This window comes from Saccoglossus kowalevskii, chromosome 3 (genome assembly GCF_978046115.1).
Source record: "Saccoglossus kowalevskii chromosome 3, keSacKowa6.1, whole genome shotgun sequence".
NCBI lineage: Eukaryota > Metazoa > Hemichordata > Enteropneusta > Harrimaniidae > Saccoglossus > Saccoglossus kowalevskii.
Window position 1 is genome coordinate 34,926,136 of NC_140643.1, and position 16,605 is coordinate 34,942,740.

The window sequence follows — 16,605 nt, forward strand, 5'->3', positions numbered from 1 at the left end:
GTACCGTCTGCTCAAAAAAAAATACGTAGCGACTCACAGGGTGATTCAAGTTGTTCTGTATTTCCAATGGGTTGGTTAGACCTACTTAATTGTTGACATGTCTCCATTAATATTACATATAAGTATTTAGCAGTAAACTTGAAAGAGTTCATATAAAATTTATTGAAAAGTAAAATGCTTCAAATTTCACGTATCATATATGACAACATTCAAATGTAAGGTGATTCCCGTTCACTGCGAGATATTGCGTAACGTGTGAAAGTCTTGAACCGAACGTCTGCCACAAAAATCGAACGACTTGATTTTGAACTTTAGTTTTTTGTTATATGGTTCAATGTTGAAATGCCGACCTTCGAAAGGTGAATAATACCCTTACTTCATCAAAATTGACCATCATATGTGTACAGCCATAGGTACGTTAGGTACGTTATGTCACAGTCCCTGAGTGTTGAGGGACTGTAGTTATGTAGAGCGGGGTGTCACGTGTCCCTGGTAAAACACATTATTAAACGACGATATACCATAGACCCTCCAGTAGACTCTACTGGAGGGTCTATGGATATACCCACAAAATACAATGTTTGATTTCACGCATAACCCGGGATCTCGCAGTAAATGGAAATGGCCTATTTTCGGTCTATGATGATACATGTATTGGGAATTCCAAACTCGCGTTCATCATTACGGTTATCAGAATTAATATCATCCGATGAGACACCTGAAACTTGTCGAAGACTCTGTAAAAACTTGTCATAATCGTACCGTGCCTACTTTGATTCTTATTTATCTGATTTTATGGAAAACTCCAGTATCTTATGTATTCGACAATTTGTGAATTCATTTTTGCTATTCTTGATCATTATCGATGATACTATCCCGATACTGAACTTCAGAATGATAATATCATGATAGTGACTTTCAGCTTAAAAACAATACAAGAACATATTTTGATCACTGATAGTTAACGGTAACAGTTTTAGTTAGTTAGTTAGTTAGTTAGTTAGTTAGTTACATTGTAGTTAGTTTTAGCCTGAGGTCTGGGGCAGCAAATGCTGAACAAAAGTTACCCGCCAAAAAGTAGTATTACTGTAGTTTTACGACCTCAACCATTACTTTTGATACTAACATCGTGATTGATACATTTGACAATCAAGCATTTTACTCCCAGTATTGATATCACCCGTTTATCTATTACTACATTTACACGACAGCATTTTATTGGAGCCCAACGCCGTGTGAAGGTGTTTGGCTCGAGCCAGTTCGGCTCTGATAAATCTCGGGGTTGAGCCCTGATTTATTCATTTATTTATTAACACACAACATCCTCCGGAGGAGATGAAAAGGGTTACAAATCAGATATTAGTAAAAGAAAAATAGCTACATAAAAAGTAAGGGAACAAAAAGGCATTAAAAAAAAAGATAAAAATTTGTATATACGGAATGTATTACTGGCTTAGTTTATGTAGGTGCTGCTGTCTTGTATTAAAACAGTTTTTTAAATATTGCGCTAAAGGAATTGACATTTTCTCGTCACTTAGTAATGATATGAAGTTATTTTCACTAGTAAATTTGTCAAAATTTGGTATTCATTTATTAGCTACAATGTAAAGTTTTAATCTTATTTCATTGTAATGAGGACAATTTATGACAAAATATTGTTCATCTTCAACATGGTCATTGTCGCACATATTGCAGACTCCGTCTTTAAAATCCAATCCCGTATGCCGGCCTGTTTCAATTTTCAGACAGTGGTTGCCAAGTCTAAATTTTGTTAAGAATTTGCGAAGTTCAATGTTTTTCATAATTGTTAAGTAGTTTTCTTGTTCTATTTTGGTTTTAAAAAGTTTGTAGGTTCTAAGTTTATTTTTAGAATTTGATTTTTTCCTATTGTCATTATTTATTTCATTTTTCCACTCAGTTGTAAATTCTTCTTTTAATTTCTCATCAATTGTTTTTAATTTTGATAATGAGATAATATTTGTTTCATTTAAAAGATAAAAATGATTTATATTTGTTAATATCAAATCAAGTGTTTTAAACCATTTACTTTTAATAATTTTATTGACATAGTATGCTTCTTGAAGTAGAGTATTTGTGGAATTTGCAATACGATTGGCATATTTTATCATTTGTTTCTTAATAAAAGAGTCAAGAGGTAATTTTCCCAATTCACTATATATTGCCATGATTGGTGTATTTTTGAGATACCAAGAATGTACCGATAGTATGTAAGCTGAACATCCTCTACAATTGATTTTGTAGAACTTTCTTCTCCCCAAATGTCACTCCCATATACAATAACTGGTCTGATAAGTTTATCAAATAGTGACAGTAGTATGGACATGTCCAGATTACCAGATATAATTTTGGTCTTTAATGAGAATAAGGCTTTTATTCCTTTTTTTTTAGGTTTTTCATGGCATCTTTAAATTTACCATTTGGACTCATAGTTAAGCCAAGATAATTGAAATCTTTAACTATATTGATTTCTTTTCCTTCATAAAAGAATATTTCCTTGTTAAGGAGTCTGTTACACTTATTGAATATCATTATTTTTGTTTTATCTGTGTTGACTGACAACTGCCATTTTGATGTGTAGGCTGGTAGTTAATCCAAACAGTTTTGTAATCCCTTTTTGGATTTTGAAAGAATCACAATATCATCTGCATAAAGAAGGCAATTAATGGGTGTGTTGTGTAACAGAGTAGGGTCACAATGATCATTATCAAAAATATCAGGCAGGTCATTAATAAATAAATTAAACAGACCAGTCTTTTTTTTTTTTTCTAATATATTTTTTGTGCCATGCGACAGTTACGGACATTGAATGTCACTGTTGTCTCTCCTGACTTTTTTTTTGTATGTACAAATTGCAAGTGCTAGTGCTGACACATGGTGCATCTTTGCCACAGAAGTCATATTCATGTTTGGGACTACATGACAGGGATGTGCGGCCATCTTCCTATCAAATGGCAATTTAAAGTCGTCCAGTCTTGATCCAATTCCCAGTTCACTGTTAAAAATGGAACATTTTACCTATTTTGTCTCCCATTATCCCATTATCAATAAATAAATGGGCTTGAAGTTAATACGCTAAAAAGTATCGCCCGATTGCTAATTTGCTTTATATTTGTAGGTTATTGAGAATATCGTTGCAGAACAGCGTCATCAGCATTTGTCAAGGTTTGTATTGATAATGTTTGTTCATAACCACATGATCTACCATTTGATTTACCACAGTGCATTGTCTTAGGCCCTATTCATTCCACTTTGTATTGTGCTCCCCTAGAAGATATTTGCTATGTTCATGTTATGGGATCTCGGCGTGTGCCGACATGTGTTTTCAGCAGCTGTGTCACGTTAGTCAGACCCACCCGTCTCATGCCGAAATCACGCCCTCATTCGTTGATCTGTTATTTGACCCAAACATGGAAAACGATACGCATATGATGATAATTACTATATTGAAATTATATTCATTTGCTGTTATGATATTTATGAATGGATGGATGGCCGAGAAGATTAAAAAAACAATTATTTTTTCACGTTGATGTAGCATTGCAAGAAAAAAATGGTTGCAGCATTACATGAATATGCATCACTGACAACGGTTTGCATTCATTTCATTCATTACTACACCATTTGACAATTTATAGCTTCTCTCCATCGTCATTTCATACTAGTATGAATCAGTATATTTTCTCTAAAATTCACCACTGAGGGTGTGATTTCATAAACATGCAACCTGACCAAAAGTGGTATAACTGTATACATCACATAGTGTGCTGGTGCAGTCAGCGAGGCACTTTGAGATACAATTCATGATTCTTGTCAAAGGGATGTAGAAGCTCTTTTGACAGAAAAACAAACATCCTGAACCTGAGCCATTGACTATTAACAGTCTTTTCACAGTGAAATTATTACAATATGTTACGAAACTTTGTATATGAATGATGAGATTTCATAACATAATGTGATATAGAAAAAAACAACAAGTTTTCCTTCACCATGATTTAATATTCAAACCTACATACAATATGTACAGTATATCATTTATAATCTATATTGATTTACAAATACTTCATCATTGTTTGATAAATATAACTCTGAGTCAAAATGCATATAAATACAACCTGAGTGAAACAAAGAAAATGCCAAATCACATGATAACTACAATTAGAAAATGGATGTTATGAGCACAACTTAACATTACGTAATCTTATACTCATGTTGTAAGATTCAACATATCATCATGCTCTGTTCATTTAGTTTTCTCCAAGCTTGACTTTATTAATCCATTCTCTTGCTATGATCATTCTTTGAATCTGAGCAGTTCCTTCATAAATCTGCAAAAAAAAAAAAGAGATGTGTCTTATTATTATAGATTGCTGCTGCCAGACAAGATGAACAGCTGAACACAATACGAGTCATTGATTTCCGATATACAACATATATATCATATTCTTGGACGTAATAAATAATGTAAGACAACAAGTATTTTGTAGTCTAATCACAGCTTCCTCTACTCTAATACTCTAAAATTCCCTCTCACTAACCCGAAACTCTCATACATAAGTATATAATATGGGATGGCACGTCTAGCTAGCAGGCCCCCTAGCAACCTGTAGTTGCGTCAAAGTACGGCAACTACATTTGTGATGCTATAAAATAATTGCTCAAAAAAATGCACTGTGGTATTTTAGCAAACATAAGTTCAAAAAAAAATATTGCTGTGCTGTTAGTCGCCCGAGTACGAACATCACCACTCGTTCATTTTTAGAGCTCAAACGAACTGAAATTGACATTATATTATACTTCTAAATGTCTGGACTATACAAATAACATTTATAAGACCCCCGTTAATATTTCTTTTATCGACAATACCCATAATCAACAAATGGTTGTAAAATGGTTAATGATTTTACTTCAATCAATTTACCTGGAATATTTTGGCATCCCGCATTAGTTTCTCCACTGGATATTCACTATTGTATCCATTTCCACCAAATATTTGTACTGCATCTGTAGCACATTTATTAGCGACATCTGCTGCCCATGCTTTGGCAATGGAAGCATAGTATGTGTTACGATGACCTTGATCATGCTCCCAACAGCATTTGTAAGTAGCCAATCGAGCTGTTTCAATTCCTATTGCCATTTCAGCTAATATGAAAGCTACAGCTTGATGCTACAAAAGAAAAGAAATTATTATTATGTCAATAGAATGAGTTTATTTCGTCTGTTCAGGCACTGTTACAAGAAGAATGGTTAGGAAACTCTCTATTCTTTTGTAGCATACTGCACACTGCCAGATCGAAATGGATCGAAAGTTGTCATCAAATACATCACAGCTGGTCCCACAATCCTCTGAGTTCTCAACACAGTTTTTCAGCAATTTACCTGAGTTGTTATGACAAAGGCAGACAAAATGGATGACCTCGCTAACCTAAAAAAAAAACAACGTTATTTTCTAAAGTTATGATAACTGCAGTTTCATATTAAAATACCTAAACAATAACGTAGTATCGAATAACAACATTTTAGAACATTTGCAGACCAAGTTTTTATGCTAAGAAATACCATGGTCAAATTTGATTCACAGACGGCAAATCTGTCAACAAAACAAACTACCAGAATTTTCATTTTTTTTAGAACAACAAAACCTTGAATATATGGTTGGACACTCATCAAAGAGAGGTCAATGGGTAATTAGCATATCTAACAATAGAGTTTCCTAACCATTCTTGTGGTAACTGTGGTATTAGGAGAACTAACTTGTTTACACTTTGCATATGTTCACAAATGAAAGCAAAATAATGATCACATTTAATATACATGTGTCCCAGTTAATAAAGCAACACATGGGCAACATAATTACAGTATTTGCGAGCAAGTTTTAGCATGCCCTTGCTGTTGGTAGAATAAAAGACATCACCATGCGCCAGCACAATACACAGTACATTTCACAGAATGATGATTATATTTCAGACATCACCCAGAGGTACATGTAGACCCTGAATGTACCCAGTAATCCAACATGACTGGCTGTGTTCTTATCTAACTCATGACATGCACCCTTACCTGTGCAATTACTTTGCCCATAGTTTTTCTTTCCAGTGCGTATTTAGTGGCTTCATCCAAGGCTCTCTGAGCAAGCCCGACAGCACCAGCAGCAACCTAAACAGAGATACCGGTAATTGCAGATTCAGTTCATCACAAACATTATTAAATCTTTAAATATGTTATATTTTGAGCATGATCTGTTATCAGATTAAAGTTGCTCAATACAGTTTCGAAAACATGGTGGGTTCAAAGTAAATTTGTTTATGTGAGGGCTACATTCTATCACCCATAAGTGTTGGCATATAGGACAAATTACTGAAACTATCATAAAATGTAGTTCCAGACACATTAGTGGTGTTCTTCTCACAACGCCTTTCATTTGAGAACATTGTAAAAATGTGTGTGAGAACAGAATACGCCATTGTATGGCGTCGGCGTTTTGAGACCGTTGTAAAAGGGGTGGATCAGATCCTAAACACCGTTGTCACACCGACTCTTGCACAATGCAATGTGCCGTGTGAACACAATATGGCGACCAAACACCCTTTATCGCAGACTTATTTATTTATGCAAGATGGCGTCAGAGGTTACAGAACGAATGTTGAACTGGTCAGACAAAGAAATGAAATTACTGAATAACTGTATGGAGAGAATCGAATATTCAAAGGATGATGGTCTAGGGATGCTAGAGTATATGCTGTGATTGCAGAAAAAGTGACTGAAAAGGGGTTGGATAAGACGTCATTACAATGTCAACGGAATATCAAAACTTTACGTATACAGTACAGAGAAGTGACTGTGCACAACAACAGAAGCGAAAACTATGCCATTTTGGATGAACTACACAAAATATTAGGTGGACAATTCAGCAGATTAATATTTGCACAACGAAAAAACAGTGTTAACACCAGCATTTTTTAGACGTGTGAGAACATGGTTATTGTCATGTTTTACTTTTCTCCTATGGACTCCCATGCATTAACTCTGTATCCACATACAGTGATATCACATTTACCTAAATAGGGCCGTCTCCTAAGACTTTTATTAAACTGTATTGAGCAACAATTGTAGAGTCTAAGACATGCAGAAAAAAAATCTAAATTTATTTGTTATTTGCATAAAGGTTATAAAAATAAAATTTTGTTTTTTAAAGTAGAGTACAGTAAAAAATGAGCTATTTTATACTCACTGGTGGTCTTGTTTTATCAAAGGCACCCATGGCAATTTTAAAACCTGCTCCATCACCTAACAAGACGTTTTCCTTTGGTACAACAACATCTTCAAAAGTAATACCACGAGTGTCACTACAACGTTGTCCCATGTTGAGTTCCTGAAGTAAAAGTTGCAATATTAATATATATTTTCAACAGTATATTAACCTGTGGCAAACCTAAGACAGTTGTTTCACAGTGAAGGAGATGAACAAATAACTGATTACATACCTTTCTACCAGGTGTAACACCAGGCGTATCTCTATCAACAATGAACCCAGTAAAGGCACCACTTGCTGGTCTTTTCAAATCAGGATCTGTTCTAGCTAATACAAAATACCAGTTAGCTTTTCCTCCATTTGTAATCCACATTTTTTGTCCGTTTATCACATAGTGGTCTCCTTTTTTCTCAGCACGAGTACGAATCCCGGCGACATCAGATCCAGCACCAGGCTCTGTTACAGCATATGCCTAAAGTAAAAAATACACGTACTTGTATTGTACATATCTTACATTGGGTAATAGCAAAATGTGATACATATACAATAATACATCTCGTATCGTCTAAGGTGGTAGATATGTTTATATATACAAATGACAAGCAAAAGGCATCTCATACAGAATAGTAGTCCAACTTACACACATTAGAGGTTCTTCTACCATTCGTCCAAGATATTTTTTCTTCTGTTCGTCATTACCAGCAATAATTACAGGTGTTTGCTATGAACACCAATATACTGTGGTTAGTATCAAACATTAATTTAAGAACTCTTTTCCATCACTGAAAGCCAGTGTTCACAAATTATATTCCCATTTGACAACTTTTCTTTGTCTGGTTATGAACACTTGTCAACAACAAGCAGCCTGTTGGCTGGCTGATATAGCTCCACTGTACAGTTAGACAGTTAAAAACAGCATTTTTTACCAAAAATATTCACTGAAATTAGAAAATTAGACTTGTTGTCATATAAACATGATTGTTCATATAAAAAAAAAACATTTTTACTAAAATTTACCAAAATATTCACTAAAATTAGAGAATTGAAGGCATCGTCACAAAATGAACAAATCTGACTAAGCTCACTCAAGATGTCTACAGGTAAAATAACGACGCAATTAAAGCCATTTTCAAGTCAAAACTATTGGTAGCATTTTTACTAAAATTAAAGATTTGAAGATATCTTTATGAAACAAATTTGTGAGAGGTCCACCTAGTATCAAAACAATTAGACCTGCTGTTTTCAAGAAGTCAAAAATGTAATTTATATTAAACATTAGTATATTTTATATACTTCTTTATTTCAATGCACTCAGAAGTCAGCAAAAAGAAGATTTAAACTTAGTCAATATCATAACAGCTCCATCAACTCCTGAAGCTATAAACATTGTACATTCTGTTCCTTCAATGTCAAACATAATACAAGATCTTTAAATCAAGTGTAATTCTAATGCCATATTATCTTACTCCAAGATTGTTGGCCTCCATTGCTACTTCTATACCAGTGCATCCATACGCCAACTCTTCTGTCACTAAACATGCATCAAAAATACCAAATCCTGGTCCACCTGAAATAGGCAAATCAACAAATCATTGTCAATGACATAGTCTGAGTTTGTATTTGGGTAAAATAACATTCAAAGAAACAGAACATGTTGTATATTTGAGATCAGTGAAGTCATGTTCAAGAACCGGTTAAGGATATAATAAAATGAAATCAACATGGCAGCCAATCAGCCATTTTGAATCAAGGCACACAAAAAACATTATGTTTGTTGTTCATACTAAGCTTGAAAAAAAATTGGCCCAGGCATGGCTGATAAATAACATTTATATTTGTGTTTCTGAAAAATGGAAAGAACATTTGAAAAGAAAAATGTTTGCCAGTCAGCTAATTTGAATCAAATTCCCCCACCATGAATGATGGAGGATTTTTTGAAAACTATAATTTATCAAGAATAAAGCTCAAAAGTTAGAAATAGTAAGAATATTTTTGAACCAAATGACATGATTCTATCCATTTTTGAGAAACAGCTAAATCCACACTGATTTAATTTTATGGATGACATCCTCTGAAGACCCCCAAAACTAATGCAAGAGAGCGAAAAAAAAAAAATCCTGCCAAAAAAAAAAAAATGCTGCTAAAACCACAGGACTACGGAGCTGTTATAACGAATTGAACCACAGTGTATCAAAAAAACGACAACAAGTTTTTATTTGTAGGAGGCACATGTTGATGTACACATCTCGTACTATATTACTGTCACATGTATCATCACCTTTGATTTTGAAAAGGCAAGAGGATAAGGCAGATGTTAGCTTTGCCAAAGGCATACACATCAACTCAATAAAAAAAAAAAAACTTACTGTGTTGTATTGAAAAAAAAAAAAATAATTAAAATGAACAATAAGTTTGTCAACAGCAACCTGGAAATTAACTTCTTTGACATTCAAACTACAGCTTTTAAAGTGACACTTCAAATAGACTAAGTGTAGACACAAATGCTCTAGAACTACTTCAACTAAGTTACAAATTATAAGAGGCTCGATATTGAAAAAAAAAACACCAACAGAGAGTCCACAAAAATTTTGATGCAGAAAATTATGTACATGTATTTTGATGAAAATTTGTCATATGATCAAAAAATTACTGACTGTGTGTGCAAGCAAATTATTCGAATCAGAAAATGAAAAAAAAAAATAATAAGAAACCTATCTTCACCCCGAAAGGGGACTTAGGCCGAGGAACTTCTGCTGCTTTCGTTGCAGTTTTGGCGACTTCAATGCTGACAAAGCAACCGAACTGACTTGTCGCCTGACCGACTTTTAGGCCACCATACACCTCCACTCCTCTCCCATTTCTCTCATCGTTGCAGAAAAAACGAGGAACAGCCACTCTGGACAATATGTCCTTACAGTTGTCTGGGCAAAACTCGCTTGCCGCTACCGATCTCTCGTATAGCTGTGTAAACGTCACATCTCCCTGGCCAACGTCAATTGCGTACCAGTCTACAACAATACCTCCGTTTTACCTCTGAACTTTTATGCTCACGTATTTTGGTGGTGTGGTCGCCATGTTGGATCATTTATGACAAAATTGGCATGTTTTGAGACAATCTCCTTCCCATAGGTCTTTGCGCTTTACGTATCGCGCATCTAACTGTGCAGAGTTTGGTTTTGAGGTAGTCCAAAACGAGTTTTACGACAAGTCGGCACTTTGCAACAATATGAGTCGGCAAGTTCCGGACAGAAAACCGATCTGTGGAGACTCGTCAGAGATTTTTTTTTTTTGGGGGGGGGGGGGGAAACAAGCGAAAACTAATGCGCATGCGGATGTCATCCATAAAATTAAGTTGGTATGGCCTAAAGATTGTAATTGACAATAGGTAGTAACTGATATATGGTTATATATGTTATCTGTTCTATATAACTAATTTACCATATTCCTGTGGAATGTGTGTGTTCATTAGTCCAAGTTCCCATGCCTTTTTAATAACATCAACAGGAAACTGAAAATGAATAAATAATTGCATTACACAAGGTAAATAAACAACTGTGACTGGACTATCCACAATTTCCAATGTTTTCATCTTTTTTTCCATTTAAAAAAATATGGCAGACAGATTTGAAAATACCATAGGTATTATTCTTCTTTTATCTATCTGCTTAAATCTATTTACCGGTATGTCTTTTTTATCTATTCCCCATGCCAAGGCACATAGTATATGGAACTATGACATATAAAATATAAATAATATTAAATAAAATTTTAAATCTGCTTTTAAAATACTTTGCTGCATAAAAATAACTTAATTTTAAAATATGATAAGTTTGTGTATAGTGTTTTTAAAATCAGATTTGATTTTGGGTTTACCACCTTGACCATTTTCTGCACAAATAAAAATAAATTTTAATAAATTAGCTATGAGTCATTCCAATATGTGGGTTAACCCTGATATACATTTTTGAAACATGCTAATGAAAAAAAAAAAGAACTTCATATACTTAGATTTTATAAGATCAAAAACTGTGAAATAGCTTATGTTATGTTTTGTATTACCCCTTGCCGTAACTTCACTAAAGAATTAATTGACGGGGACAAATTACCTCGCCTGTCCTATCATACTCGGCAGCTTTGGGTATCATTTCTTCTCTCGCAAATTTGCGAGCTAATTGCTGATATTCCTTCTGTTCATCTGTCAACTCTGAAATAAATTTCATAAATCCTAATTTAGAATGAGTAAATAGATCTTGTTCCTAAACATGCCTTTCTACGGCTAGTAATCGTATATGCAAAGAAACTTCTGTCTTTTCAATGGTGAATACATGAATGTATACACTTTTTGTTTTGTAAACAATTTTCATTGCAGTACTGCGTAGACTGACACAAATACTTTAGACAGCTGTATGATATAATGCCAATGTTTTTCTGAAATGTGGCTGTGATTCGAATAGAGGTTGTGTCAAGTCTATTCTGGGATGCTCACATAAACACATGTGTGTAGATTATATTTACTGTAAAATACTTTATTTTATTAAGCTGAAATTAATTTTCACTGAAAAGACTTTTTGGGTGTTTTCTTTGGAATTTATTTTCACTGATTTGTGACAGAGTTGAATGTAAAATATAGGAAAAAAGGTATATTCGCTGGATTTTATTTTCACTAATCATTCCTTCAGTGAAAATAGCGAAAATTAATTCCAAGCAAAAATAAAGTATTTTACAGTAACTTGTATTTTACAATAATTGTTACAAGCTTGGGCTAAAAAAATGAAATATTCTGATCATAAAGCGTTCAAAGGAGAGCTATGAAATATTAAACCAATGATATTTAGTACAAGGATCACCTGATGAATTGTATCGCCCGCCTAAAGCTATACGAGAGATTTAACTGATTGTGTATGTCTGGCTAAATGCTGCAATAGGCCATTTTTAAGTTCACTGCAACATCCAAAGCGAAAAGATCAGCTTTTCAACATTGAGATATGAAAAAGGAAATTCAAAATCAAACAAAGTCTTCCACTCAATAAATGGGATCTTGCATTAAAGTGGCATTCATCATTCATGTTGTTAGAACTCACTATATAGAGTCTATTGAGAGGTTATTGAGCTTGTGAAAATGTGCGGATAGCGAGAAATCAGCCCGAAACAGACAGTGACTGGAGAGAATTTTATTTTTCGGTGGGCCACCCGTAAACAAAGACCCGAACGTCAGCTACTCGGCTTTGTTATTGAAATCAGTTGACCTAGGGAGTCTCGAGCTAAATTGTTTTTATCGTGTGTATGTTTTTTTGAACGTGATTTGAGTATACATGATTTGAATATTAATTCAAAGATAACAATATTTAGACCAGAAAAATAAATTTTGTCATTCAAATTTTAATGGGATATATATATTAATCATGAAATAAATATCCATATCTGGAAAAATCTATGCTAGTACTAAATGATACAAATCATGTTGAAATATTATACCAATGTGCTCCACAATAATTTTTCTGCAACAGATTCCTATACATTAGACTGTATTTTGAAGCTACAAGATTCAATTTGTTAATAATACATATTTGTACATCTTGTAGGTCTTTTTAAGTTTTTATAAGTACATGTGATAAATGGAATTGAAAAACATATTTTTATGTATTTGTTTACATATTTGACGTATTCTGTATATGATTACTGATACTGCTCGACTCCTCATGACATCATAATGTATTCATGTAACTTACCAAATGATATACCAGCACTTGACCGTGAAACAGCTTCAGTTCCTGGAATTGTAGTTAAGGCTCGAACATTATTATTCCTTGATATCCACTACAAATACACAACAATGGAAGACAGTTACTACAACATATGCCATATAAAATGAAACAAGATTTGACTGGAATTTATATTCGAATTTTGTTGAAAAACAATTTATTTTACATGTGTTGTATACGTTAACCCATATCAAGCATTACGTAGCATTGAGACTTATTCACCACCAGTTTCGTATACAGTAGATTGTTCCTGTTGTCCCCCCAGCTGACAGGAAATTGCAGAATTTGAGGTCTGTGTCTTTGACTGGGCATTATACTACGAGAAACATAGTACAATCATGTCAATTGAAAGCTAATAAAATATGCTACCAAGCATTCAACTACTTCAAAAATGATATTTGGGTTAAAAAAATGCAGAATTGGCAACAAAAAATATATACATTGCATGTACAAATATAAAACATGATTCAAACTGTGTAATATTCACGAAATTGCTGCTGAATAAATGATTTTTGTGGTGAAGAAAAACAAGATTATTAATTTTCATGTTGTGACCAAAACAAAAAGACTTGCGTGAACACTATAAGAAGACAGTGTTTTCATATAATATATGTGTCACATAATTAACTGTTTTAGTAAATAAGGCCTTTTGGTAACAGTGGCTGCCAGCTGGGAGATCATCCCGGTTTCAAAAAAACATTGACATTGTTAAAACTATTGTCCTTGATTTCATTTTCATTGCAAGATTTACGGTTTTAACCTCCAACTGAATTCATGGGTGTGGGAAAAGTGAAAAGACTTTATACTCCATCAATGAATAAAAAGTCAATAGGCATGGTGCTCATTGATCATAATATAATGAGAATGTATCTCACTGCCATGAGCTAGGAGCATTACCAGGATTATAAAGAAAAGAAATACTAACAATTGTTAAATACAAGAATATATGTTCTCAGATGATTTGCCATGAAAAATTGATAAAGTGAAAATGTACTTGGAAATAATTTTAGTCAATCACAAACAATTCTGGTAAACTCATCCAGGAGCCATGTTTGATGTTTTTTATCACTTTCCAAATTCAGTACATAAAGGCCTAGAGCTTTCACTTGTTCCCCTATACAACTTGGATGCTTAATCATTACAGTGCCAAGACAGACAGTGGCCACAGGCCTCTTGAATAAGGTTGGCCAAGAAGTCATCAGATGTCTATTTCACCAAGAAAATCAAAATATTCTTGTTTATTTTCTGTTTTGTATATAGTTTAATTTTACTGATTTTTGATGAGTTGATTGTAAAATATAGAAATACTGGTCTCTGACTGGATTTTATTTTGACTGATTCATTCCTTTCAGTGAAAATAGCAAAAATAAATTCCTAGTAAAAATGAAGTACTTTATAGTAAATCATTTAGGTATTTGGATAATTTTTGATAGCTAATTTGCATAATTTTCAGAGAATCGACTTCTCATGAACAAATTTCCATCTATACTCATCAAGGCAGCTTCACAATAAAAATCAATTCAAATGGTTCAGCGTTTTTTGAGAAGACGCCCACATACATCAATAAATTTTAGATTAATAAGATTACAGTAGAGAACCTGTTGAAAACATCAATATGTTATAATAGATGTCTTGCCTGTAGTAGACGTAATTAATTTGAGCTGTCTTATAAACAGGTCAAGCTCTGTTTCATCACATATTTTGCTGTGTAGTGATAAAAACAGTCCCACACACGAAAGGCCTGTGATGCGATTTCTCACTCATTTGGTCTCACACTTTCACATTACAAAATCTCGCAAATATGCCTATCAGTGAAGACTTACAAAAAATATTCTTTCTATATATTCCTCCAATCTTCCGGACTCAGAAATTCAAACCCCCATATTGTAAGGGAAATTAAAAACACCTTTTTGTCAGTATACTAATAAAAGTGTAACCGTCCGTGCTGTTGTAGCGTGACTGGGTCATGGTCAAATAGTACAGGCTGTACGCTGTTGACTGTGGGGCAGGAGATCGTTTCTCGATGCCGCGTAACAACGTTGAACTTAAACATTTGTTTTAGTAATCTAGCAATATATTATTAGTACATTGTCATCCGTGGAAAACTATTAAATCGTCTGATACATAAGAAAAAATAAAGGAAATACCTTCACTGCAGAACAACCGAAAGTGAAAACACGACCTGCCATGTTGGAAATGGGAATGTGGTCGTAGAGGGCGATATACACAAATCGTCTTTTGTTTCGACATGAGATCAATTGGCTAAATGTGTACTAATGATGTGTGGTACCGTTGAAAAGGTCTTTGCGTGTATTTTTCCTAAATATGTGCTAGTCAAGTCAAGTCAGTAGCTTACAATGTAATGACAATTTAAAACTGTTGTCAGATTATGTTTTTTGCTTGTTATTTGCCTCCACGAATTTATATTCACACTTTGATACAAGAATGTCTATGCTCAAAAAATGTACACGACCATAGTACCGTGATAGAGGGACTGTGACACGACGTACTTATTCCGACTCTGCTCATTTGTTTATATCACAGTCCCTCTATCTGTGTTTATATTTTACTACCAGTCCACCATCTCAACATTTTATGGTGTATAAATCAGCCAGATGCTTACAAAGAGTTAATGTAACTTTGACACTGAGTTATTATTCAACTATATCACTATTAATTTCATTGTCTTCTATTAAAATCAAAGAAAGCTTAGAAAGAACTCCCATGTACTGAAAGTATTGGAGACACATTAAAAATAATTCGAAATTACTTTCGAATTTCTTGCTGAAAACTAATTATGCAAATTAGAAAATTAATATGAACAGATTTGAGTGTAAAACTAATGAGGTCTGTGCAATGTAACAGAACATCTATGTACCAAGTTTTATTGAAAGGTGATCAGAACCAAAAATTTGTGAATTATTATGCTAATTAGGGAATTAATAAGAAAAGATTTTAACCCCAAACTAATCAGGTTTGTACATTGTCCTAGAGCATCTTTGTACTATGTTTCATTGAAATGGAATAATTAGTACTTTAGATATCAGTGTGATAGCTTACAATTGGGTAATTATGCAAATTAGGTAATTACTATGTACAGATTTTAACCCACAATTAATCAGGTCTGTCTATTGTCCTACAGCATCCGTGTACAAAGTTTCAATGAAATGTGAAGATTAGTACTTAAGATATTAGTGTGAAAGTTAAAAATAGATTAATTATGCAAATTACGTGATTAATATGCATAAATATTCACCGAAAACTAATTGGATCCCTGCATAGTTCTAGAGTCATTGAAATGTGATTAGTACTTGAGATATCAGTGGAAAAGCTGACAATTAATTGATTATGCAAATTAGGTAATTATTATGCACAATTATTTATCCTAAAACTAATTAGGTCTCTGCATAGTCCTTGAGTGTCTATGTACCAAATTTCAATGAATTATTAATATGTACTAATATTACCCTAAAAACTATCAGTCTGTGCAGTGTCCTATGACATCTATGTACAAAGTTTCACAGATTTTTACCAAAAACTAATCAAATCTGCACATAAGTTCAGAGCATC

General features: G+C 33.6%; 1 protein-coding gene across 1 annotated transcript; it reads right to left on the bottom strand.

The window, feature by feature from the left end:
- Positions 1-3,996: 3,996 nt before the first annotated feature.
- Positions 3,997-15,241, bottom strand: LOC100369789 (medium-chain specific acyl-CoA dehydrogenase, mitochondrial-like). Its single transcript, XM_002739443.3, has 11 exons — positions 15,183-15,241; positions 13,003-13,090; positions 11,380-11,477; positions 10,712-10,781; positions 8,740-8,840; positions 7,914-7,994; positions 7,506-7,745; positions 7,253-7,393; positions 6,082-6,177; positions 4,940-5,188; positions 3,997-4,346 (listed from the first exon to the last, which is right to left on the bottom strand). The coding sequence occupies exons 1-11, from the start codon at positions 15,222-15,224 to the stop codon at positions 4,266-4,268; spliced, it is 1,287 nt and encodes a 428-aa protein (XP_002739489.1). The 5' UTR covers positions 15,225-15,241; the 3' UTR covers positions 3,997-4,265.
- Positions 15,242-16,605: the final 1,364 nt, after the last annotated feature.